The sequence below is a fragment of the Aotus nancymaae genome, unplaced genomic scaffold, assembly GCF_030222135.1.
Source record: "Aotus nancymaae isolate 86718 unplaced genomic scaffold, 86718_ANA_hifiasm-v0.15.2.pri h1tg000012l, whole genome shotgun sequence".
NCBI lineage: Eukaryota > Metazoa > Chordata > Mammalia > Primates > Aotidae > Aotus > Aotus nancymaae.
The window spans coordinates 24,867,098-24,892,195 of NW_026988423.1; the positions used below are offsets into that span (position 1 = coordinate 24,867,098).

At 47.8% G+C, this 25,098-nt stretch overlaps 1 protein-coding gene across 1 annotated transcript in view; it reads left to right on the top strand.

Moving 5' to 3' along the window:
* Positions 1 to 25,098, top strand: part of POU2F3 (POU class 2 homeobox 3) — an 82,054-nt gene that overhangs the window by 21,458 nt on the left and 35,498 nt on the right. The window contains exon 3 of the mRNA XM_012470630.2: positions 9,195 to 9,229. Coding sequence (XP_012326053.1) covers positions 9,195 to 9,229 — 35 coding nt within the window. The remainder of the gene's footprint in view (positions 1 to 9,194; positions 9,230 to 25,098) is intronic.

Below are 25,098 nucleotides of genomic sequence, written 5' to 3' on the forward strand. Positions count from 1 at the left end.
TGATCCCTGGACTCTCTCTGCAGGACTTCATTGGTTATTGTGGCCATGACACTGGGCGCCTCCTCTATTCTGATCCCTGGACTCTCTCTGCAGGACTTCATTGGTTATTGTGGCCATCTTGGCCTAAGGAGATTGTACTGGAGTCCTGGGGCTCCCTAGAATGTTAGTGTGCCTTTTACCCTCTTGATCACTTAATTCAAATTCTATGGACCTAGATGTTCTCTTCATATTTAACCCAAATCCCTCCACCTCCAGCTTGGCTTCTCACTGGGAACTGTTTGGTGGAGATGCACAGTCCTGGGTACTGCATCGGAGCAAGGTTATGCTGGCGCTGGGGGGCTAAGGTGGGTGTTGGATGAGTCCTCAGACATTCTCTGAGTTTAAGATATGCCAGAGCCAGGCACAGTGACTCATGCCTGTAATCCCAGTACTTTGGGAGGCCGAGGCAGGAGGATTGCTTGAGCCCAGGAGTTCCAGATCAGCCTGGGCAACATAGTGAGACTCTGTCTCTACAATTTTTTTTTTTTAAGTTAGTCAACTGTGGTGGCACACCTGTGGTCCTAGCTACTTGGAAGGCTGAGGTGGGAGGATCGCTTGAGCCCAGGAGATCAAGGCTGCAGTGAGCCGTGATCACATCACTGCACTCCAGTCTGGATGACAGAGCGAGACCCTGTATCAAAAAAAAAAAAAAGATGACAAGAATGGAGTCATGCTAGAGTGGGAAGAACACACTGCACTGGGGTTGGAGACGTGGTTTTTTGTTTTTTGGTTTTTTTGCCTCCCCCTAAGGATCATTCTCCACATACCTGAATACTTTAAAAGCTTTTTCACTTTGTGCAATCACTTACCCTTGTTCAGGCTCAGGCTCAGTTTCCTCACCTGTAAAATGAGGTGAATAATAAAACTACATCTTCCCAAAGGCCTGGATGATCTCCTGCGGTCCCTCCCAGCCCTACGAGCCAGGGTTCCTAGGCCTATGCCCTCTCCCACTTTCTTGCCATGGAGGCCTCCTGGCCCAGAGATTGCCAGGGGTCCATGAGAACCCTAAGAGACCTGGAGAGATCCCAGCTGTTGGCCCTTCCAGCTTTGCACAGATCTCATCCATTTGCCCGCAAGACCTCCAGATAGGGGATTCTGGAACTTCCTTTGTGAGCCCTTCCTGCCCCACCCCTCCCTTCTGTGTACTTAATCTTTTATTTGTATGCAGAACAAACAGGACCCAGGGAAATGGTGAAGAGAGTTCTTTGGTCCTCCCTATGCCTCTCCTTGCAGATGCTGTAGACAGTGACAAGATTCTGGGAGGGGAAGAAAAAGTCCTGGTACGTTTCATCCAAATGCATTGAATCCTAAGACTTACAGATGGAGGGAATTTGGGAGGTCACTTGAGATCCCCTTTGATGCTATCAAATTGTCTCATCAATTCAAACATCACTTCTGTGACAGCCCTGAAATAAGCAGCCTCTGCTTGAATATTCCTGGGGATGGGGAGCTCCATAAACTGCAAGCTTCACTGTGGGACAGTTTCACTTTCTACAAAGTTCTTCCTTATACTGAGAGGAGGCCTGCTTCCCCACAGCTTCTACCATTGTTCTGGTCTTTGGAGCTGCAGGCTAAGCCTGCTTCACTTCCAGACCAGGGTGTGGGGAGGAAGGAAAAGTCCACTGACATTTATTTCAGCACTGACTGCACGAGGCACAGGGCCAGGTGCTTTCAAATGTTCCCTTAATGAACTTTTCCAACTTTTATTTTGAAAAATTTCAGACATACAGAAAATAAAAACAAGAAACTTCAGTGAACAACCACATACCCATCATCTGGATTTAATAATGAACATTTCACCATGATTGCTTCATCTATTTTTCTGAAGTATTTTATTGATAAATTTATTGTTAATATCTTTTGATTCTGGACATTTTCAAACAAACACAAAAGGAGAGACTAATACGATGAGTCCCCATGCACCCATCACCCCTTCTCAGCAACCGTCAAATTCTTGCCATTCTCATTACTGGAATATTTTCTTGTAAATTGTAGACATTATAACATTTCAGTCCTAAATATGGGAATATGCATCTCTAAAACATGAACACATCTTCCTTCTTAAGCACAGTATCATTATCACCCAAAACAATCCCTCATTTAATTCTGACGGCAATTTTGATGGTAAAGTATCTTAAAATATGCACAAGAATTTTTAATTGCCTTATGTATCAGCTATGATTATGTCTATTCTTGGTTCCAGTTCATGGCTGGTTCTTGGTACTGCTGAAAGCAGTCTTTATCAGGTTCCACGTTGTAGCAGATGGTCTTAAAAGTGGGCCATATCTTTGTGCAACTGGACTACTTTAGCTGACTATCCAATATGAAGTTGAAAAGCGGACTTCCAGTTTACGTTATTTGTCAAAATTAGAATTCCCTAATAAAACCTTTGGTTTACTTTTCTATCATAGTTAAAAAAAATGCATAACATAAAATTTACGATCTTAACCATTTCTGAATGTACAGATTCACCTCCCCTAACTTTGATTTTATATAGTTCACTTTTTTAGCCCTAATGTGGGACTTCGTATTTATTCGTTGGTTTAGGTCTCCTGTTACAGGCTACCAAATATTTCCTAATTCTGATTCTGTGGTCTACTTTTATGTATTGCTTTCTGCTCTCTGCTCTGAATCACTTCCAGACTTGATCTGCATCTGTCCTCTTCGTTAGCCTAAGCTGTTGGTGAAAGTGGAAAACCATACTCAGTTGTTTTTTCTGCGTCACTCAATGCATTGGATTTATTGAAAGAACAGTGTGAGTTTGATAGTTGAGAAATCTGAGCCGTTGTCCTGGTTCAGGTTCTCTGAGGCTATGTGTGACCTCAGGAAGGTGTTTTCCCCTCCGTGGTTAGACTTTGGTGTTGGACTCTGAAAACAATGCTGCTGGCCATATGTGTTCTGTCCTGTTCTGGTTTTTCTGCAGTGGCAGCCATCTTCCAAAGACGGAGCCAGGGCTTGGAAATAGAACATGTTCAGGTTGCTGTGAATGCAGATCCCTGTGGTTTCTTGGGTCTTAAGAGGTTAGTTTATGTCACAGTTTCTCAGTGATTTGGATCCATTAAATACATGGTCCTTCAGTACCTACTATGTGTCAGACACTGTTTTAGACACTTGGGGCACAAAGATGAGCAAGATATAATAACCCTGGCCTCTGAGAGTTCATAATCTCATGAGGGAAACAGACACATAAGCCACTGACTCTAAAAAGCATGGTATGTGTTATAAGGGATATGAGCTGGTGCAGTGGCTCATGCCTGTAATCCCAGAACTTTGGGAGGCTAAGACAGGAGGATCACTTGAGGCCCGGAGTTCAAGACCAGCCTGGGTAATATAATAAGACCTCATCTCCACAAAAAAATAAAGTAAAAAATTAGCTGAGCATAGTTCTACATGGCCGTAGTCCCAGATGGTCTGGAGGCTGAGGTAGGAGGATTGCTTGAGCCCAGGAGGCGGAGGTTTCAGTAACCTGAGATCACACCACTGCACTCCAGCCTGGACAACAGAGTGAGACAGACCCTGTCAATGAATGAATGAATGAATGAATGGTGCAGAAACACAGAGGAGGAAATCCTTTGTTTCGCTCTGAATAAACTTCTTGGAGAATGTGACATTTGAATTAGGTCTTGAAGGATGAATATTTTCTAGGTAGAAGAGGAAGAGAGAAGGGCATTTCAGAGGGAGCACCATAGGCAAAGTCCTTAACACAAGATCAGGCTCCACCTTTTGGGAGAGTGGTCTAGGGTGTCTGGAACCCAGCTCTGCAGTTTAAAAGCCTAGCTTTCAGCTTACCTCACTCACTTCTCACTGTATTCCTGGAAAGGGAATGCAACAAGAATCAGGACCTTATTATACCACTGAGGCACCAGGAGGTACCTGCTTTGACCAAGTTCACATAGCTTGGTGGTGATAGAGCTTGGGCTTGAACCCCAGTCCTCTGACTTCCGGTCCAGGACTCTTTCTAAATATACCCTGCTGCTCTTCCACACAGTATCTTACAGGATTCGAAAAGTGTCTGGTGATCATGGACCAGTATTTAACACAATATAAGCATTGAATCCCTCCCTTTCTCTGGGAAAGAGGAGTACCTACTGCTGTTTCAAAGATTAATGAATTTTAGCATTCCAGGAATGACTGGCCAATTGCCTTAATCTGGATCACTGGGGCCACGGCAGAGCCCCCATGATCTAAATCACAGTCTGCAGTCCCCAGGTACCACCTCCAAGGCCTTCCTGTATGCTGGGTGGGGAGAGCTGCTCTGTGGAACAAGTCCAGTGACCACAGAAGGAAATCCAGAACAAGCCTGGCAGTAAAGTGAGGGCTGTGTTGGTTCCTCTTCAGCCAGATCTGCAGGGAGAATCAACAGCATCACCAGATATGAACCTAATGCTCCATTGACTATGTCCCTATGTCTCCACCTAGACACATGGGCTAGGAGCCGTGAGGGAGGCCATGTCTCCCAACAGCTCTCTTACCTGCGCTCCAAGGACTGAGCCATGCGCTACTGTGTGCCCTCCTGGAGCACCAGGGGCCAGTCTCCCGGGAGGCCCTGGCTGGCCCCTGCACTCTAATCCTGCCATTCAGTTTGCTTGGGAACAAGGAAAATTAGAGACACTGCTGCAGTTAAGAATGAATTTGATGAGAAGGGGAAGCTCCATCATCATCCTCCAAGTGAAGCAGGTGCATCCTCAGGGTGAAAGGCCTCTTGAGAAGGAGGCCACGGCAAAACTTCAGGGCAACAGAAATGTTTGATTGTGTTGGTGAGTTTTCAAATTCATCTCTTAATTGTGCGTACACACTTTTTTCGTGTTGTAGGTCTCACAAACAACATCATAATGGCATTCACAGAAATCAAAAGGGAAGACATTTTTTGATTGTCTACAAACCTGATGACCTTCTCCAAGTCAAACTGTTATACAATGCTTTTTTTCTTACTTTCTAGGTATCATTCAAATACATATTGGCTCCTCCTCCTGAAAGCCCCTCCCCTCTTACCCTCCAGGGCAGCAGACGTGCCCTGTCTTCCTTCGACTTGACTGCCCACTCTTCCTCAGCCTCTTTGGCTGGTGCCTCCTCATTATCCATCTTTGACCCCTTTTTCTTCCTCATCTGGGCTCAGTTCCTTTGTGACCTCACTGGGTCCTGTGGCTTTAGGAACCACCCACAAGCTGAGGGCTACCCAATGGCTACCTCCTGACCGAACACCTCTCCTGAGTCAAACTCACTTTCCCACCTCTTCCAGGATATCTAATTGGCATCTCAAACCTTGCATGTCCCAAGCATAACTCTCGAGTTCCTCCCCAAGTCACCCCATCGTAGTGTGGTACCACTACATCGAAGAAGCCCAAACCCTAGGAATCATCCTTGATTCCTTTCTTCTCCCTGCCCTCCACATCCCCACATCAGCCAGGCCTGTCAGCTTTCCAGTCAAGTGCCTCCTGGCCCCGCTCAATACATCCACTGCCACCATCCTGTCCAGCCTGCTGCCCTCTCACTCGGGCCATCGCAGCAGTCTCCCAGTTGTTCTCCCTTCCTCCTCTCTTACCCCTGCAAGTTTAAAGACTTAAGTCAGATCGTGTTACTCCTTTGCTCAGGACCCTCAGATCAACCCATCTTCCTTGGATTGAAAATTGCAGTCTTCATCATGACCCAACTGGTGGATCCCACACCAACTCCCCATCACTATTTTCTCCGGCCATACTGACTTCATTACTGTCCCTCAGCGTGCAAGCCTGTTCTTGCCTCAGGAGCCAGTCTTTCCATCTGAAGTGATCTTTCCCCAGGCCTTCGAAAGACTGGGTCCTCACTTTGTTCAGAGAAAATGTCACCTCCTTGAGTGGCGTTGAGTGGCCTTCCCAGGTCATCCTGTTTCTGATCAGCCTTAGATACTCTCTACCTGCTTACTGTGCTGTGAGCCATATACCTATGTCTACACCTAGACACGTGGGCTAGGAGCCATGAGGGAGGTCATGTCTCCTGAGAGCTCTCTTACCTGAGTGACAAGGGCTGAGCCGTGCACTACTCTCTGCTCTCCTGGAGCACCAGGGGCCAGTCTCCCAGGAGGCCCTGGCTGGCCCCTGCACTCTAATCCTGCCATTCAGTGCATTTCTGTTTGCTTAGTTCTTTTATGTCTTCTCAACTAGAAAAGAAGCTCCATGAGGCCAGCAACTTCCATCCTCTTCAATATTGTATCCCCAGTGCTTGGAATAGTACCCTGCACATAGACTGTGCTTAGTAAATACTTGTTGAATTAATGAATTTGTTCTTTTGTCAAGTCTTTGACCATTACTCTTTATTAACCCAATGTTACAACATCACAATGTCACAAAGGGATTTTTTTTTAAGATAAAAGCAAATTTACCTTCATCTACCCCTTGCAACACAACTACTGTGGCTGTGGGTCCTTCCTGTCTTTAGCTCCCCTAGCAGATCGTATGTATCATCATAGCTGATCTGAAAGCCAGACTTTGCTCAGAGATCATTTTGCATCTCACCTCTTCCTCTTGCTCAGGACCCCATCGCTCTTCATCCTCTGCTCCCACTTTGCCGGCCCACCTGCTCTCAGAGATGCCTCATGACCTCATGACCACCCAGTAAAGGGCTACACTTGCCCATGGTTGTTTAGGACACAGCCGAGGAAAAGGAAATTATCTTAGACCCCACTCATTCGTCTTTCAGGTGTTTCTTGAGCTTCTGATCCCTCTTAGGAAGTGCGGTCATTTTGTGGCCATTGAGGACACAAAAAATTGGTGTCATATCCAGCTCTCAAGGAATTCATAGACTAGCAGGAGAGGGAAACATACGGACAAAGAGGGAGTGACACAATGAATGCCACACAGCCAGCAGAGAGGTCTCCCGGATTCCAGAGGGGAGAGGGACTGACTTCATGCAGGGGAGCAGTGCACGGAGGCATGGTAACGTGAGCGTGTGGTGTCTTAGGACACGAGTGAGTACTTTGTGTGGCTGGAGCTCAGGGTGCCTGGGAGAGAAGGTAAGGTAGGATTGTGAGCAGCATAAGAGCAGAAAAGGTAGGCAGGACACAGGACATGTGGGGAATTCCACGTTGTGCCAAGGAATCTGGACTTCATTCCAAAGCTATCTTGAGTTCTGAATGTGTTTCCTCATTCATTCAACCAATATATTTTGAGCTCCTAATATACATACATATATACGTATATATATATATATATGTACATGTATATATGCATATGCTGCACAGTGCTGGGCTCTGAGTATACTGTATTTAATAAATAATTATTTTCCTTGCTGTTATAGAGCCAATAATACAGGGGGCCCAAAGGAAGGTTGTGTGGCAGCTCTGGTCCTGGAGAGCTATGTGAATAGGAAGTTTTATTATAGCAAAGAGTGAAAACAACCCTCTAACAATAGGTATGTGTTTAAGCAAATCATGGTATATCCATATAATGGAATATTATGTAGCAATTAAAAATAATATTTATAAGTATAGAAGCATTTATGATGTTCCTCAATAGCATAGGAGAATTATTTATGATGCTCACTGGAAAAAGTGGGGTAAAAATCTATACAGAGTGGTATATATTCATGAAAAAAAATTATAAAAAAGAGCGTAGGCTGGGCATAGTGGCTCAAGCATACAATCCTAGCACTTTGGGAGGCCGAGGCAGGTGGATCACCTGAGGTCGGGAGTTCCAAGACCAGCCTGGCCAACATGGTGAAACCCCATCTCTACTAAAAATACAAAATACTTAGCCAGGTGTGGTGGTGGGTGCCTGTAATCCCAGCTACTAGGGAGGCTGAGGGAGAATCACTTGAAACCAGGAAGCAGAGGTTGCAGTGAGCTGGGATGGCACCACTGCACTCCAGCCTGGGTGACAGAGTAAGACCTTGTCTCAAAATAAATAAATAAATAAAATATACAGAAATATTAATTATGGTTTCCTCTCAGTAGAGTGATTTTCCACTACTTTAGACTTTTTCTGAGTGAAAAAGCATTGCTTTTCTTCTTCTTCTTTTCTTTTTTTGAGACAGAGTCTCACTCTGTTGCCCAGGCTAGAGTACAGTGGCACAATCAGAGCTCGCTGCAGCCTCTACCTCTGTGCTCAAGTGATCCTCCTGCCTCAACCTCCTGAGTAGCTGGAACTACAGGCATGTGCCACCATGCTTGTTTTTTTAGTAGCAGTGGGGATCTCTCTGTTGCCCTGGCTGGCTTGAACTTCTGAGCTCAAGTGATCCTCCTGCCTTGGCCTCCCAAAGTGGTGTGAGCTACATTACAGGTGTGAGCTACCATGCCCAGCCATGGAAAGACATTTCTATTAAGCACATATTTACTTTTTCAACCCAAGATTTATGGCAAAAGTTGAAGGTAAGAAAAAAACAGACAGTGGGGCTGGGTGTGGTGGCTCACGCCTGTAATCCCAGCACTTTAGGAGGGCGAGGCAGGCGGATCATGAGGTCAAGAGATTGAGACCATCCTGGCCAACATGGTGAAACCCCATCTCTACTAAAAATACAAAAAAATTAGCCGGGCGTGGTGGCACATGCCTATGGTCCCAGCTACTCGGGAGGCTGAGGCGGAAGAATCGCTTGAACCCAGGAAGCGGAGGTTGCAGTGAGCCGAGATTGCGCCACTGCACTCCAGCCTGGAGACAGAGCAAGACTTCGTCTCAAAAAAAAAAGAAAAGAAAAAAACAGACAGCTGTCTAGCTGACACGCTTTAGGTGTCATCTCCCTTGGAGGGCTGGGCTAGTGGCATGACTTCTTGTCCTAAGGAGTCCTTTGGGATCCATGCTGGTCTCTTCTTGGTCCCTTGGTCCCTGGAGGGATGTAGCAGCTGCCATCTGAAGGGAAGCCCAGGCACAGAAGCATGCAGTGGAGCGAGCTCTCCACTCGGCATAGCCAGCTGTCCTCCCCACAGACTCTGATTTGCTGTGTGACCTCAGATAAGTCAGCCTCCCCTCCAAGGTGACCCTTTACCTGATGATTACCTCCCTGGAGGAGACTTTCCAAAGAGATTTCCAGGAAACAGGTCAAGAAGGAGGATCCCAGCCACAGGGGAAGCAGGTGCTCTTCTGCGAAGTACAGCCACACGCTTCTCAACATCCTGGTTTTTTCCTAAACTTCAGCCTCTTCCAAACCTGCTACCAACTAATATATACATATATTTTTATCTCTTCTAGGAAATGATCGAAATGGCCTAGATTTCAACAGGCAGGTAAGAACTTGGGTCAGAAAGAAACGTTTATTCTATAAATTTGGGGCATCACCTATACTGTCTGGTATGGAGGAAGACAAGATTAAGTATAGTTTGGGGGTGTTTATTCATAAACTCCAAGCTTTCAGGATCAAAGGACCCTGAGCCCAACCTCCCACCCCAACCCATGAGCCAATGGTGGGGTCTCTTCAGTATCCTCTCAAAAAAGGGCTGACAAATGGAGCACCTGTTTAGGGGTGAACTTTGTGCCAGATGTGGTCCAGAAATCTAAGATAACAGCTCTTTTCCTGCCTTGCCCGAATTGCCTCTTGGGTGAGTGGATGTATGCATGAACTGACTGTGTGCAGAGGAATTTATGGAGCCAGAAAGGATAAGGTGCCTGGGTTGCCACAGAGAATTCCTGATTTAAAGAAAGAAGTGGCCAGGCACGGTTTTCACTCCTATAATCCCAGCAGTTTGGGAGGCTGAGGCAGGCGAATCACAAGGTCAGGAGTTCGAGACCAGCCTGATCAACATGGTAAAACCCTGTCTCTACTAAAAATACAAAAATTAGCCAGGCATGGTGGCGTGCGCCTGTAATCCCAGCTACTCAGGAGGCTGAGGTGGGAGAATCACTTCAACCCGGGAGGCAGAGGTTGCAGTGAGCTGAGACCGCACCAGTGCACTCCAGCCTGGGTGACAGAGTGAGACTCTGTCTTAAAAAAATAAAAAAGGGAACATAATGGGTAACAGAGAGAAAGAGCTCAAAAAAGAGCAGGTAACCAGGCCAGGGGGCAACATAGACATGTACTTGGTGCCTTGCAAGGAAACCAAGTTGAATGAGGTTAGACTTAGTTAGAGAGGGTTCTGGGTGCTGTTAGAAAGACTGCAGGACAGACGGGTGTGGATGTGTAAAGAGAAGGGGGAAGCTGAGGGAGAGGACTTGCCCCTTGAGGTTGGAGGCTGATGGGACGATGGCAGGGTGGGAGGTAGGGCAGGCTGTGATGTCAGAAGCAGATGGTGGGAGTGGGAGGGTTTGCTGGGAGGAGAAAGGCTAAGCGGGAGCCAAGCAGGGAGCAATCATGGAAGTCCTAGAGTAAGGCAGAGGGGTAAGAATTAAACACAGAGTAGAAAGCCTGGGTTTCGGTTCCATTTCTGCCACTAACTAGCTGTATAACCTTAATCGAGTTCATTAATATTTTTGGTCTGAGTTTTCTTAACTGAAAAATTAATTTATTCCATAAATTTGGCAGTGGGGAGTACTTGCGCTATGCCAGGTATGGGAACACAAAATTAGAACGTGGTCTCTGCCTTGAAGGAGTTCAAAGCCTAGTATGAGGACAGGGTAGAATGTCTATAGAGAGAGGGAGAGGGAGAGCTTGACTCTTAAGTGAATAATTATAATACAATCTCATTTACGTTTTACCAGAGGTATGTAAAAAGCATAAAATCAAATAGAAATGGGAACAGTTCATTCTTCCCAGGAACTCAGAGCAGGCTTCATGGAGGAGGTGATATCTGAGTCTATCTCTGAAGGATGAGTAGGAATTTTTAGAGAAGAGTGACATGGAAAGGGAGATAGCAAGAAGGAAGGGAAAGGGGTTCCTCCCCTGGATTCCTCCCCTGGATTCTGATATCCTGAGTCCAGATCTAGATAGAAGTCTAGGATGGGAGCTGGAGATCAAAGGCAGACATAGGTTCTTCTCCTCCTTTATCTACAGAATGATTTGAAGTCACTGTTTTGTTTTGTTTTGTTTTTAAGACAGGGTATCGCTCTGTTGCCCAGGGTAGAATGCAATCACAGCTCACTGCAGCCTTGACCTCTGGGGCTCAAGTGATCCTCCCACCCCAGCCTCCCAAGTAGCTGAGATCACAGGCATGCACCACCATGCCCGGCTAATTTTCTGTATTGTTTGTAGAGATGGGGTTTTACCACCTTGCCCAGGCTGGTCTTAAACTCCTGGGCTCAAGCAATCCTCCCTCCTCAGCCTGCCAAAGTGCTGGGATTATAGGTGTGAGCCACAGTGCCTGGCCTGAAGTCACTATTAACATTTCCTAAAAGGCTGTTAATTCTGGGTACATCCTTTACAGTCAGAGAGAAGGATAATGTTGAGTCCTAAGCCGACAACTTTTAGACAGGCAAATTCTGCAGTGTCATTCATCAGGAAAGCTGGGCGTTTGCTAACAAATGAAAGCCAACTACCCTCCCTTTACACCTGAGACATAAAACAGAGATAGGCTTCAATTAAAGAGAGAGCTAAGTTAGCTACGGAGAGGAAGGATTTCCAGCCAATGCAGTTTATCAAACACTGGAACAACTACCAAGGGAGGGAGACTGTAGAGTCAGCCTCTCACTCAAAGCCTTTAAATGTGAGACAGGTTCTTATCTCAGAGATAGTTTGGCTAGGTTTGCTTCAAGGGCAGGAAAATGGAGGAGATTCCCAAGGATTATGTGATCCTGATCCTAAACAGGTTGGGATGTGGCCTGAGCCCTGTGCTTTCTGCCCTGAGGACTCAGGATTCCCCAGCCCAGGGCCCACCTCTCCTGGCCCCAGGCCCTTGGACGAGATGCATGGGGAGGAGCCTCTCCCACACCAAGACAAGGCAAGGCCAGCCTCACTGGGAGGTGGCCCCGTGGGCTTGGCTGCCCTTGTGATTTGGCTGAAGCTTGAGACACACTTGTGCTGGAAAGAAGGACGAGGGCAGCCCCTCTGACCCTGGGCGGCATGCAGGGAGGCCCCTGACCCTTGGAACATCTTTAGGGTGTGGTTTCCCCTCTCCACCGTGTGGCTGCTGCCGGGAGTGGGCCTTGCTGGAGTTTGTTTGCCTTGGATGAGCCTTGTGAGGTGGGTTGTCCTTGTGGGAGGGGTTTGGATTCTCATCACTGACAAGAACAGACATGACAGATCTTTCCTTTAAAGAGGGTGGGGGGAATTTTGGAGGAAGAGATACTCTGCCCAGTCACGTTCATTTATACACTCAGGCTGGAGCTCTCCTCTGCTCACACTCACACCAGCTGACCTGCAGGACAGCAGGTGGGCACACAGGACTTCCCAGGCCCCTGCTTGAGGGTCACACCCTCACACCCCACAGCAAGGGAAGCAAACTAAAACCTGCTGACCTCCAGGCTCTGGGAAAGGTGCTCCTGGCACTCTATCTCTTTTAATTCTTACTCTAAATCAGTGAGGTGGGTGATACAATCCTCATTTCACAAGTGAGGAAACTGCCTCCCAGGCAGCCCCACCTTTTTCAGAGAGAGATTTGAGAGATTAAATAACCTGATGAAGGTCACACAATTGGCTGACTGGCTGAGCCAGGATTTGAACCCACATCTCTTTGACTCCAGAGCCCATTTTTCCCAGGAGGCCTTGATGCTCCCTGTGTCTACACTCCATCACTGGGGAGAGGCCTGGGAGCCAGAGACTGAGTGTGACCTCACCATGACTAACTGGGAGAAAATGGGAGGTAGAGGGCGTGGGGAGGGGAAGAAAGAATGGTTGTGTAGGAGCAGCCTCTGCATCTGACACAGACAAGGGGTTACAGACACAGAGAGCAGAGGAAGAGCCGCTGCCCTGGGTGAAGCGCCTGTTGCAAGGCCCCAGGCCAATTGGTGCAGCCAGATTCTGGGTAAACTGCAGTCCTGAAGTTGCATGAGCAAGGAACGCTGACTCACCGGGAAGTTTCCACTCTGAGCCTGTTCACTTCCTGGTCCCAGGAAGGCAGCCTGAGTCTGTTTGGGGGATTAGTGTGGGATGGTCAAGGGACCCAGCAAGGCTAATCCTCCATCCCCAGGACAGACAAGACAGACTTGAGAGGCAACAGGCTAAGGCCCTGGATAGGGACTCAGGACTCAGAAGTTCTGGGTTCCAGTGCTGTCTGTCCCTCACTAGTTTCTGCCTTATACAAACCTCTTCTTCCTGGGGTTCTGTTTCCTGACGAATACAGTGGAGAAGCTTGGCTGAGATGTTGTCTAAGGCCCCGCACAGTCCATACGTCATGGCATCATTGCTTGTCTCTTGCCATATTTTGGCTCGTTAGTTGGACTCTGACTTCCACTTTACTTTCATTTTATTTTTTTATTTTTCCATTGGAAAGAAATGAGGAAGAATGTCACCTTTCAGCTGTACAGGGTGAAGGGAAATGTCACATAAAATTTTTCCAGCCTTTATGATCATGTGTGAGCCTGTGAAAAGAAGCATTCGAAATCTAGAGGCTGAAACAGAGGGACCCAACAAGCTGGATCTGGGGCCATCCATTCAACCTTTGACTATGCAGCCATTTTGAAGTGCTAGATAGAGGGATGTTCATTGTAAGAAGATAAATTGCAACGATGCATAGCAAATTCTGTGAGAGACATGAGAATGCTAAGCTCCAGGATACTGCCTAAGGATATTACAGAGGAGATGGTGTCTGAAGTGGGTGGCAAGGGAAGACTAGAGCTTTGACTAGCAGAGAGGGTTGGCAAGAATATTCCAGGCCTGGGACATAGTCAGTTGTCTCCCTTGGTCGGTTAGGCCAGGCTATGAAAATGTCGAATGCCTAGCAAAGAAGTCTGGGGCTTGTTCTCCGGGCAGTAAGGAGCCACTAGGTGTTCTGCAGCATGACTAGTTTCGTTTACTGGAAGAGCATTGGAGGGGAGTGTGGGTGAGAAGGCAAGGGAGGATGAGTGATGAACTGATGCAAGAGAGGCCCAGTGGAATGCTGCTGTAGCCAGAAATGCGAAGGATGGAGACACAGCAAGAAAGTGACGCGCACAGGCCAGGCGCGGTGGCTCACACCTGTAATCCCTGCACTCAGGGAGGCCTAGGCAGGCAGATCGCTTGAGGTCAGGAGTTTAAGACCAGCCTGGCCAACATGGTGAAACCCCATCTCTACTAAAAAATACAAAAATTAGCTGGGTGTGGTGGTGGAGGCCTGTAATCCCAGCTACTCGGGAGGTTGAGGCAGGGAGAATTGCTTGAACCCAGGAGGTGGAGGTTGCAGTGAGCTGAGATCATGCCACGCACTACAGTCTGGGCAACAGAGTGAGACTCTGTTTCAAAAAAGAAGGAAAGTTATGCACACAAACCCAGAGTCTAGCTGCCTGGGTGTGAATCCTGGCTCTAGCACTACCTGACCACGTGACCTTGAACAAGTTCTCCAGTCTCCATGTGCCTCAATGTCCTCTGTAAAGTGGGGAGAATAATGATATCTGTCTCACAGGGTTGTTGTGAGGGTCAAGTGATGTGTGTGCACCTCTTAGACAAGTATCTTGAACATATACACTGCATATTTGGTACTATTACTACTATTTCAGTAGGCACAGAGAGACTCAGCTGTAAGAGATAATTCTGAGATAAGATCAGGAAGATTTTGGCAACAGATTGGACATAGACAGCAAAGAAGAGGGAGAAGTCAAACATGGCTGAGAATTCTAGTTTGAGATGCTGAACATTGGTGGGACCACGACTCACCATCAAGAAGACAGGAGGTGGAGCAAACTTGTCCAGATGATGGGAGGAGAAGGAAGGGCAGAGAATGAGCTCCGGGTGGGTGCTCATTTCTCTCTCGCATGGTGAGAAATTTGGATCTGGAGCCCAGGAGACAGGCAGGACTGAAGACGCGTATTGGGGAGTTGCCACTGAATTATATCACATGAAGTGATGAGAGGGAATGGGGTTTCCTGGGGAGGATGGCGGAGTGGGAAGAGGACCAAGGACAGACCTAGAGAAGGGCACTTAAGAAGCAGGCTGAGAAGTGGATATCTATAGATGAAACTAGGAAGGAAGGTCAAAGGGACAGGAGGGGAGCCACGCTCACAAAGGAGAGATGTTCAGGAAGGTGGGGAGAGCCAACAGCATCAGAGCATGCAGAGCAATACAGTAGAGTCTGAAGCCTAAAAGCTGGCCGGGGACTTGCCAGTAAGGCGAATGGGGATGGCTGCAGCGTGGTGTCTGTCTGGTCCACAGTGTGCGTGGATATCAAGGTTGCTGCAGCTGAGGGGTGGGTAGGAGTTAAGGCAATGATGGAGACTTGGCTTGTAGAATTCCCATTCGAGGAACAGTTTGATGAAGAGATGAAGGTGTTGGCTTAAGATGGAGGCAGTGTGAAGTGAAGGCTTTTGTGGAAAAGGGGGCTTGAGTGAGTATAGCCTGGGAAAGCTAGGAGATGCAGTGCAGGAGAAAGGAAAGAGGGGCGTGGTGGTGGCAGTAGGAAGACCCCAGACGGTTTGGCCTAGAGCAGGAAGAGGGCCCTTCTGGGAGGAAAGGAGGTCTGAGTGCCCTGGCAGTGCGTTCAGGAGCCCAGGGCACAGCTGTCCTCGCCTGGAGTCCCTCCATTCCGTTTCCTGCTCTTTGGGCCAACAGCTAACTTCAGAAGAACACTGGGAGTTAAGTTTGGATTAAAGGAGCTTGGGGGTTCCAAAATGACAAGTGCATACCTGGGTGGCCTCACACCTGCTCTGCTCTGGTAACTTCTGGAACCCTCATCATCCAGGGCCATGGGTTTCTACCAGGCAGATCCGGACAGTGTTTTGTGTATGCTGTTGAGCATCGTGTTGCTTGTAGACCTCCCAAAAGTCCTGTGAGGCCAGAAGAGATTCTGAAGCAAGTAGGCAGCTGTCCTTGTCCTCACATTTCCTGCCCCATGAGCTGAGCATCAGTGGCCTGGGGTTTCCTCTCAGCCCGTGCTTGGCAGAGTTCTAAGCTCACCTGCACCAATACATGGCTCTCCCATGCCTGTTTCTGGACACCTGTGCCAGCTGGTCCTGAAGCATTGCCCTGGTGTGCCCCAGTGTAGCATTTAGTTTTAAACCAACTGGGATTTTCCATCATTGTTTTGTTGAATGTGACAGAGCAACTACCATGGTTCTCTGGCAGCTCCTAGTACAAATTGACTTTTTGTAATTAATTGGTTCGATGGGGCATCTTCTCTAAAATCAACAAGATTCAGTTAAGGAAAGGTCTCTGAGGACCCAGCATGATGGAGAGGCTTCTCCAGGGAGGCCAGTGAGGGAGATGCAGGGGCAGCAGTGCCAGGCCCTAGAGCTGGCCATGGAGGGTCTGCAGTGATGGTAGAGTAAGCCTCGGGCCCCAGAAGCAGCCTCAGGACAGCAGACACCAAAGCCACTGAGCCTGAAAGACCAAGGGAGGGAATGAATAGACCATGTTGGATTGTTCAGTTCCACCAACCTGCTCTTAGCTGACTATTGGGAAGATGGAGAAGAGTACACCGCGGTCCCTGCCCACAGGAGCTCCCAGCCCAGCGGGGCAGATGTAGCATCTGCCGCAGAGGCGAGGGAAGCCACTGCGCTAAGCTCATGTTGGTGGGGCTGGTTCAGAGGGCCTAAGAAAGCCATGCCAGGAGAATAGAGCCTCCGGGTAGTGGCTGCAATATGCAGGAGGGAGGCTCCGAGACCTCCCTGGGAGGATGAGAACTGAGGACTGAAAGACCCTTGTTCCCCTGAGGATCGCTTGCTTCTGCTCCAGCATCCAGCTTCCAGTCCTGTACTTCCTAGTGGACCCAGGATTCGGGGGTGGTGGGGTGGGGCAGGGTGGGGCAGGGCGGGGCAGGCTAAGAAAGAGAAGAGGATGAGGAGCCAACAAGCCACATTTTGCTTAACCATAAGCAGTACAGCTGGGTTTTCAGGGTCAGTTTATAATTCCCTCTCTCTCCCTTCCAAAATATCAAAGCAGAACTGTAGATTCAGGAGCCTGACAGATGGAGCTGTGTTGGAGATATGGTTTCGATTCTTGGCCACATGGGTCTTAGAAGACCTCACTGCAGAATTAAACACAGCCACCAGGCACAGATAGAACTGGCGGAAAACACATCTAAAAGCACACTCCTGACTGGGTGCAGTGGCTTACGCCTGTAATCCCAGCACTTTGGGAGGCCCAGGCAGGTGTTTCACCTGAGGCCATGAGTTTGAGACCAGCTTGGCCAACATGGTGAAACCTCTTCTCTACTAAAAATGCAAAAAGAAATTAGCCGGGCATGGTGGTGCACACCTGTAATCCCAGCTACTCAGAAGGCTGAGGCAGGAGAATCACTTGAACCCAGGAAGCAAGGTTGCAGTAAGCCAAGATCATGCCACTGCACTCTAGCCTGGGCAACAGAGATGGACTCCATCTAAAAAAAAAAAAAAAATAGAAAAGCACCCTCCTAGTCAACAGGCAGATCCGAACAGAAGGCCCACATGGGGCCAAGCCACAACCCCCACTTCCTTCTAAACCTGATGTTCTCAGTTTTATCAGACCCAGTGTCTCTTGTAATGAGGCTCCTGTAATACTCCTTTAGTATCCTAGAGTGAAATTTATAGAAAACATAGGCCAGGCACGGTGGCTCATGCCTGTAATCCTAGCACTTTGGGAGGCTGAGGCAGGTGGGTCACCTAAGGTCAGGAGTTTGAGACCAGCCTGGCCAACATGGTAAAACCCCATCTCTACTAAAAATACAAAAAAATTAGCCAGGCATGGTGGCTCATGCCTGTAGTCCCAGCTACTCAGGAGGCTGAGGCACAAGAATCGCTTGAATCCAAGAGATGGAGCTTGCAGTGAGCTGAGATCACGCCACTGCACTCTAGGCTGGGCAACAGTGAGACTCCGTCTCAAAAAATAAAATGTATTTATACACACACATATATATATGTATCAGTAATATAGTCTAATTTGAATAAAAAGGAAAAAGCAAAGTATTTAATAATAAAACAATGTGTATTTCAGCAAGTATATCCTTAGACACACTCCCCTAAGAGGTTTAATGAGACAGTAGGACGCTCATGCCTCTATGAATGTGACAGACACAAATACAGGCTGATATTGGTATGCTATCCTGGCCGCTCAAAAGCCACGATCTTTCAGAATGTTCAACAACTCTTGGTAAAGCTCCAACCAAATCGAATTGTTCCTCTATTAACACAGAAAATGGCATCCCTGGGTAAAACGCATATTAAGAGTGTGCAAAAGATACTTCGTGTTTATATAAAAAATAGAATTGGGTTTTGGACTTATATGATTATAGGCAGGCTATTCACCGACACAGATGTCCAGTGGGGCGGTTGAAAGTCATATAAAAAGCTGTATGGGGCCGGGCATGGTGGCTCAAGCCTGTAATCCCAGCACTTTGGGAGGCCGAGGCGGGTGGATCACGAGGTCAAGAGGTCAAGAGATCGAGACCATCCTGGTCAACATGGTGAAACCCCGTCTCTACTAATACAAAAAATTAGCTGGGCACGGTGGCGCGTGCCTGTAATCCCAGCTACTCAGGAGGCTGAGGCAGGAGAATTGCCTGAACCCGGGAGGCGGAGGTTGCGGTGAGCCGAGATCGCGCCATTGCACTCCAGCCTGGGTATCAAGAGCGAAACTCTGTCTCAAAACAAAAAAAAAAAAAAAAAAAAAAAAAGCTGTATGGGATACAAATAAGTGTTTGTTTGATACTGTCTTCTGTAGTGCAAGATGTCTAGAATACCTGCCTTCTGCCCAATAAATGCAAGCCAAGCCTCCCAATTATTAAGACAGCCAGAGAAACCAGATTTCAGAAAACATCTCCCATGGTAGCTGTCATCCCTAGTGAGAACAACTGACCTTGACCCACCAAGGGCATAAGTTGTTTCTCTTACCGGGAGACAGAGAGCCAGGTATGACTGTCTGGAGACCTTCCACATAGAAATACAAGGCAGTGGAAAGTGGAGGCCTTCCCTGCAGCAGGAAGAGGTAACCCCAGAAAGAACGCACACAGCCTCTGCCCTCAGAGAACTTACTTGATGTCTATGCAGTGAGGGAGATGGGTCTGAAAAATTCCTAAAAATGTCAGAGCAAGGGGTGTGTAAATCAGCACCACCCCCATGGGGAATGAGCTGGGCTGATTGAGTGATTAGGTGGGTGTGGAGCACAATTTTCAGGCAGGAGATAATTGGCAAGATTAAATAACTCCAGGACATCACACACTGGGGCCTGTTGGGGGTGGGGGGCTAGGGGAGGGATAGCATTAGGAGAAATACCTAATGTAGATGACGGGCTGATGGGTGCAGCAAACCACCATGGCACATGTATACCACCTATCTGTCAAAACTGCACCTTCTGTGTATGTTTCCCAGGACTTAAAGTATAATAATAATAATAATAATTAAATAACTCCCATCTCCAAAGCGATGTCCCCATTGTAGTCAAGATAATATAATAATCAAGTATTTCTTGAACTCTGTGTGCCAGGCACTGACATAAGAGAGTTTATATACATTCTTTTGTTTAATATTTATAGCAACCCTGTGAAGTAGTGGGTCATTCCTATTCCATAGTTGGGGAAACTGAGGCACTGGGTGGTTGAGGAATTTTCCCATCATAACACTGTTCACAGGGAAGTCTGTATTTAAAGCCGGCTTGCCAGACTCCCGGCTCTGTGGTTCTCCTCATCCCACTGCCTGCTTGTCTCAGGAGGAGGCCAAGTGATGTGGTGGTTGGGTCACGTTGCCCATATTGGTCAACTCCTCTGTGCCTCTGATTCCTCGTGTGAAGATGAGAACAGTAAGAGTATCTATTTCCTAGGGATGGTGTAAGAATTAATAGTGAGATCTATAAAGTACTTAGAATAATGTCTGGCATATAATAATCCACCAATAAACATTAGCTCTTATTGTTTTCTGGTGAATAAGAACCCATCATTTTCTCTACCGCCCTTCTCCCTGTGTGGTTACTTAGCTGGGCTTGCACCAGGTTAGAGGGCTGCAGATGCTACTAGAAAGGTAAGTTTTTTCTGGAATCCATCATCTCTCAGTCTCAGCCTCGCTGCCCTCCGCAAGTGTGGGCGGGAAGCAGTTGGTAAACGTGTTTGTTTTTGGAGAGGTGGGAATTTGTCCTCTTTTGCCAGCCTTGCTTAGTGCTTTGGCCTGAGGCTCAGGTGTCAACTGTTTCCTGTTTGTAGCCTGGGCAGCAGCCCCAGTACTGGGTGGACCAATCTCTGCGGCGAGCCGGATAGTGAACAGCACAGAGGAACAGGAACAGCTGTCTGGGTACTCCAGAAGCCTGTGCCTAGTACTTGCTGGTTTACCAGACAGCCCCAAACACCACCAAAAAGCCCTCTGTGGCATGGGGTTTGGGCCTAGCTGGTTCCAGCTCCACAGTGGCATGAGCTGTGCCTGCCTTCTGGATGGGTAGCAGAGATGGAATGTTCCTCTTGGCTCAGGTGTCGGGTGGAGAACAGTGAGAACGAAGGAGGTAGAAGGTTGAGGAAAGGGAAGCTGGATTTAGCCCCAAACAATAACAGGGCAAGTTAATACCATTTACTGAGCCTTTAGTTTATAACAGGAACTGGGCTGATTGCTTTACATGCAGTATCTCATTTAAACCTTATAGCCACCCAGAGCAGTAGATTTTATATTTCCATTTTAAAGATGAAGAAACTGAGGCTAGGAGAGGTCAAGTAACTTGCTTAGAGCCAGGATTCAAACCAAAGTTGATGTGCTGTGCCAGGCAATTTACATAGGTGATATCTTATTTGAGATTACCTAATTAATCCTTACAACAGCCTGGTGAGGTAAGCATTATTCTTCCCATTATACAGCTGGGGAAACTATAGCTCAGAGAGGTTAAGTAACTTGCTCAAGGTGGAGCTCAGATTTAAGAGGCCTGTCTGACTTTCTACCATACCCAACTGCTTTTGAGAGAAAGAGGACAGAGACAGAGAGAGAGAGAGAGAGAGAGAGAGAGAGAGAGAACTCCTGCAAATGAAACATGACCTAATGTTACCCAGAGCTCCTCACTTGACATGTGTCCAGTACTTTTCCATGTTTCCAAAGCCCTGTCACTCATACCAACTCCTGCAGACTTCTCCTGGCTGGGACTTGCCAGCTGGGATGGTAGAGATAGTATCTGCAGGCTCAGGGAGGGTTGCCAGGTAAAGGGTGGGGTGAAGAAGAGTTCCCACCCAAAGAGGGTTCCCTGGCCCTTCAAGAAGCCGCCTCCCTGGGCCTGTGCGTGAGAAGGGTCCAGGGAGGAGGCAGTGTTTGCCTGTGTGTGCCTGCAGGGAGGGGGTTGGCTCTGGTTTTCTCTTTGCCCCCAAGTCAGAGAGGGCTGTGCCTGCAGCTCTGGTAACCAACCAGAGAGTCACTGCCTTGGCTAAAAATAAGCTTTTTCCACCTCAAACTTCCTTCCCCCTAGTCTGGCCCTCAAGTGACTTTGGAGGCCGCCCTGGGGCTCAGGTGCTGTTTCTGTGTACCTGTGCTAGAGCAGTCATAAGAAAGTCATGCAAGACTCAGTCCGGACCAGGCAAACAAGGCATGCCTCACTGTACCTAGCAGGGTGCTTTTTGAAGTGTTGTATACAAATCAGGTTTTGTAAATGAAATATTGTTTTCCTTCACCAGAGAACCTGCATTTAAAGAAATAGTGCAGTGGCTCACCCCTATAATCCCAGCACTTTGGGAGACTGAGGCAGGTGGATCACTTGAGGCTAGGAGTTCAAGACCAGGCTGGCCAACATGGCGAAACCCTGTCTCTACTAAAAATACGAAAATTAGCCAGGCATGGTGGCGTGCACCTGCAATCCCAGCTATTCTGGAGGCTAAGTCATGAGAATCACTTGAACACAAGAGGCAGAGGTTGCATTGAGCCAAGATCACACCACTGCACTCTAGCCTGGTGACAGACTCTGTCTCAAAAAAAAAAAAAAAGAAAAGAAATATGAGACTGAATCTTTTCAGAGAACAAAGAATGCATTTGTTTATGGTCAGTTAGAGCCAAATATCATCTATGGGTTTTGCTTAAAGCGAAATCAAGCCTGTGGATGATATTCTATATTATATATTCTATATCATAGATTATATTCTATATTCTATATTAGGACTTTTATGTTTCTTTTTTCCCCCTTGATGACATCTCACAGTGTGTGATTCTAACAAGACATTTTTAAAAACTTAACCTAGGCCATCACTGTGGATGGTTTCATCTGAGGGCTTGGAAGTAGGTTTTGCAAGCCACTTATGTAGCTGGTAAACTGAGCTTAGAAAGATTTGGATACCCCGTCACTGGGAGTAAACATGGGTTCCTGCAGAGGCCAGTGGTGGAGAGCTGTGCTCCTAGCTCTGGACTGGGACTTTTGCAAGTGTGGCTGAGAAGAGTGATCAAGCTGAACTTGGACTCTAAGGCGAGAGCTGCCAAGCCAGAGAAGGCTAACCACTCTGTCTTGGAAAGGGAAGCAGTGAAGTTGCCTGAAGGCAAGGAGTCCCTCCCTGGGTGTCCGACATGAACCAGAACCAACTTTCTTTCTGAGGATTTGGTGCCTCCCGTAAGGTCGGCCTGTGAGCGCAAGAAGAAGGCAGCTTTCTAGCTAGTAGGGCACTCCCCGGACCCTGTAGAGGCTGCCCTTGCCCACGTGGCCCGGGAGGGACAGGTGCTTTTCTGGCATAAAGCAAGGTAGGGAGCAGCAGTATCTGAGATTTGTGACTTTTTCCAGGATGCAGCAACCCATCAGTGACCCAGTGGGCTGCCCTATCCTGCTCAGGCAGGCCTCTGAGGATGTGGGGAGTCCAAGTGCATAAGAGGCCTCTAGTTCCCCTCCTTCCCTGGATCCTAAGGGCTTCCAAGTACCACCTGGAAGCAATGAGAATCCTGCCTGGAATGACAGAGGCTCCCAAAAGCAGAGAGGAACAGAGAAGTAGGTGTCTTGATTCTGGTTTATAGGAGCCCTGACACTAGCCTGCCAATGCCCCCTCCCTTCTCCCCACTTCCCCTCTCTCTCTCAGGTTCCTGTTCATCTTTCCAAAATCAATTCAAATGCCTCATTCTCCAACTGGCCCTCTACCACCACTACCTCCACCTGTGTGCCTTAATGGGCTTCGTGTGTGTGTGTGTGTGTGTGTGTGTGTGTGCGCGCGCGCGTGCGCCCATGTGCACACGCCTCCCCACCAGGCAGTGGAATATTTGGGAAATATGGTAGAACAGTGCCTGGCACTGTTCAGTTCTGGCGCATTCAGTGTGTACTAAGTAAATGCGTGGAGGCGAGCGGATCACTTGAGGTCAGGAGTTTGAGACGAGCCTGGCGAACATGGCAAAACCCCATCTCTACTAAAAGTACAAAAAAGTTAATGGGGCATGGTGGCACACACCTATAATCTCAGCTACTTGGGAGGCTAAGGCAGGAGAACCACTTGAACCTGGGAGGCAGAGATTGCAGTGAGCTGAGATCTCACCACTGCGCTCCAGCCTGGGTGACAAGAGCAAGACTCCATCTCAAAAATAAATAAATTAATTAATTAAGTAAGTAAGTAAATAAATTACGGTTGGATTATTGGGCTGAATCTCTCCACCTGCCTATCACCCTGCTTCCTGGGAGCCGCGAATGCCCATCTCCTTTGCTCTTCCGGCTGCTTTGCTCCCTGTTGCAGCCAGTGATCCACAAAACCTGCCCCCTTTTCCCAGGAAGGTGAATTTGTTGGCTTTATGCAAATAGAGTGTGGAGTGGGCTCCATCCAGTCAGCTCTGGTAAATATTGCCCAACTCCACCACTTGCCGGCTGGGCCCGGGAGCTGTTTACAGAGGCATCTCAGTGTTGGCTCGGTGGTTGTTGGGTGCTAGTACCTAGCCTCTAGGGACCCAGAGTGTGTGCAGGACTCTGACCAACCCAGTTTGAGGTTGGTGATTAGGTCAGCTAACTATCCCAAGCCAGAACAGGGCTCTTAATAAATGCTGCTTGGGAAGTAACAGGGCCATCCATCCTGGGGCTGCCCTCTCCTGGCCATTTGAATGGAAACAGTTTGGCTGGGGACATCTAGTGACACTTGGCATCACTGTGACATTATTTTTCATAAACTGTGGAGATAAATTTGGGTTGAGCCTCTAGACCTGGGGTAAGTCTGAGACTCACAGACTCTTGGGGCTGATGGGTCCTTGGGGCCGTCCGTCCCCTGTTGTCAGCCGCATCCTCAGAGCCCCGCTACTCTGGTACAAGTCTGCCTTCCTCCGTTTAATCCTGTGTGTTGACACGTTTATTCATAATATAACATCTTATGACTCAGTTTTCACCCTCTGAGGTGAAATTTAAAAAGGAGAAAAGGAGTGCTGTTGTATAGAACTAAATATATTCCATTTTTATCATTCAATATTTTGCATTTTTGGTGTTAAAATATTTAGTTCATGTAATGAAATGAAGGTCAGAAGGGCTGGGCGCGGTGGCTCACGCCTGTAATCCCAGCACTTTGGGAGGCCGAGGCGGGTGGATCACGAGGTCAAGAGATCGAGACCATCCTGGTCAACATGGTGAAACCCCGTCTCTACTAAAAATACAAAAAAATTAACTGGGCATGGTGGCACGTGCCTGTAATCCCAGCTACTCAGGAGGCTGAGGCAGGAGAATTGCCTGAACCCAGGAGGCGGAGGTTGCGGTGAGCTGAGATCGCGCCATTGCACTCCAGCCTGGGTAACAAGAGCGAAACTCCGTCTAAAAAAAAATAAAAAATAAAGGAAGCTCAGAGTGATGATGTTGGTTACTTTAATATTCTTATTTAGCAAAATGAAACAACTGTATCTGACTCTCAAAAAAATGTTTACTAATTGTGAGCCTCAAAAGTCTAAGAAACAGTGATTCCAGCACAGCCTATGCCTTGTATACAAATTCTGCCGACTCCCCTGTCAGATGGCCCGTGGTCCTGTGTCTCTGCCAAAACTCATCCTGGGTTTTCAGACTTGCTACCAGCCTGCTCCAGGGCTGAACGGGTTGAAATGGTAGGCGCCATCATCTCTCTTGGTCACTCTGCCCGCCTCTGTCTCAGGGCCTGGGTCTGTCCTGATCACATGGCAGCCCTTCAATATTTGAGAAGAGTTATCATCCTGAAATCATCCCCTTTCTGTGTAAATATCCCAGATCTGTAAACGGCTCCATAGTCATGCTGCCGATTGCCTTCCTTAAAGCAGTTATGTA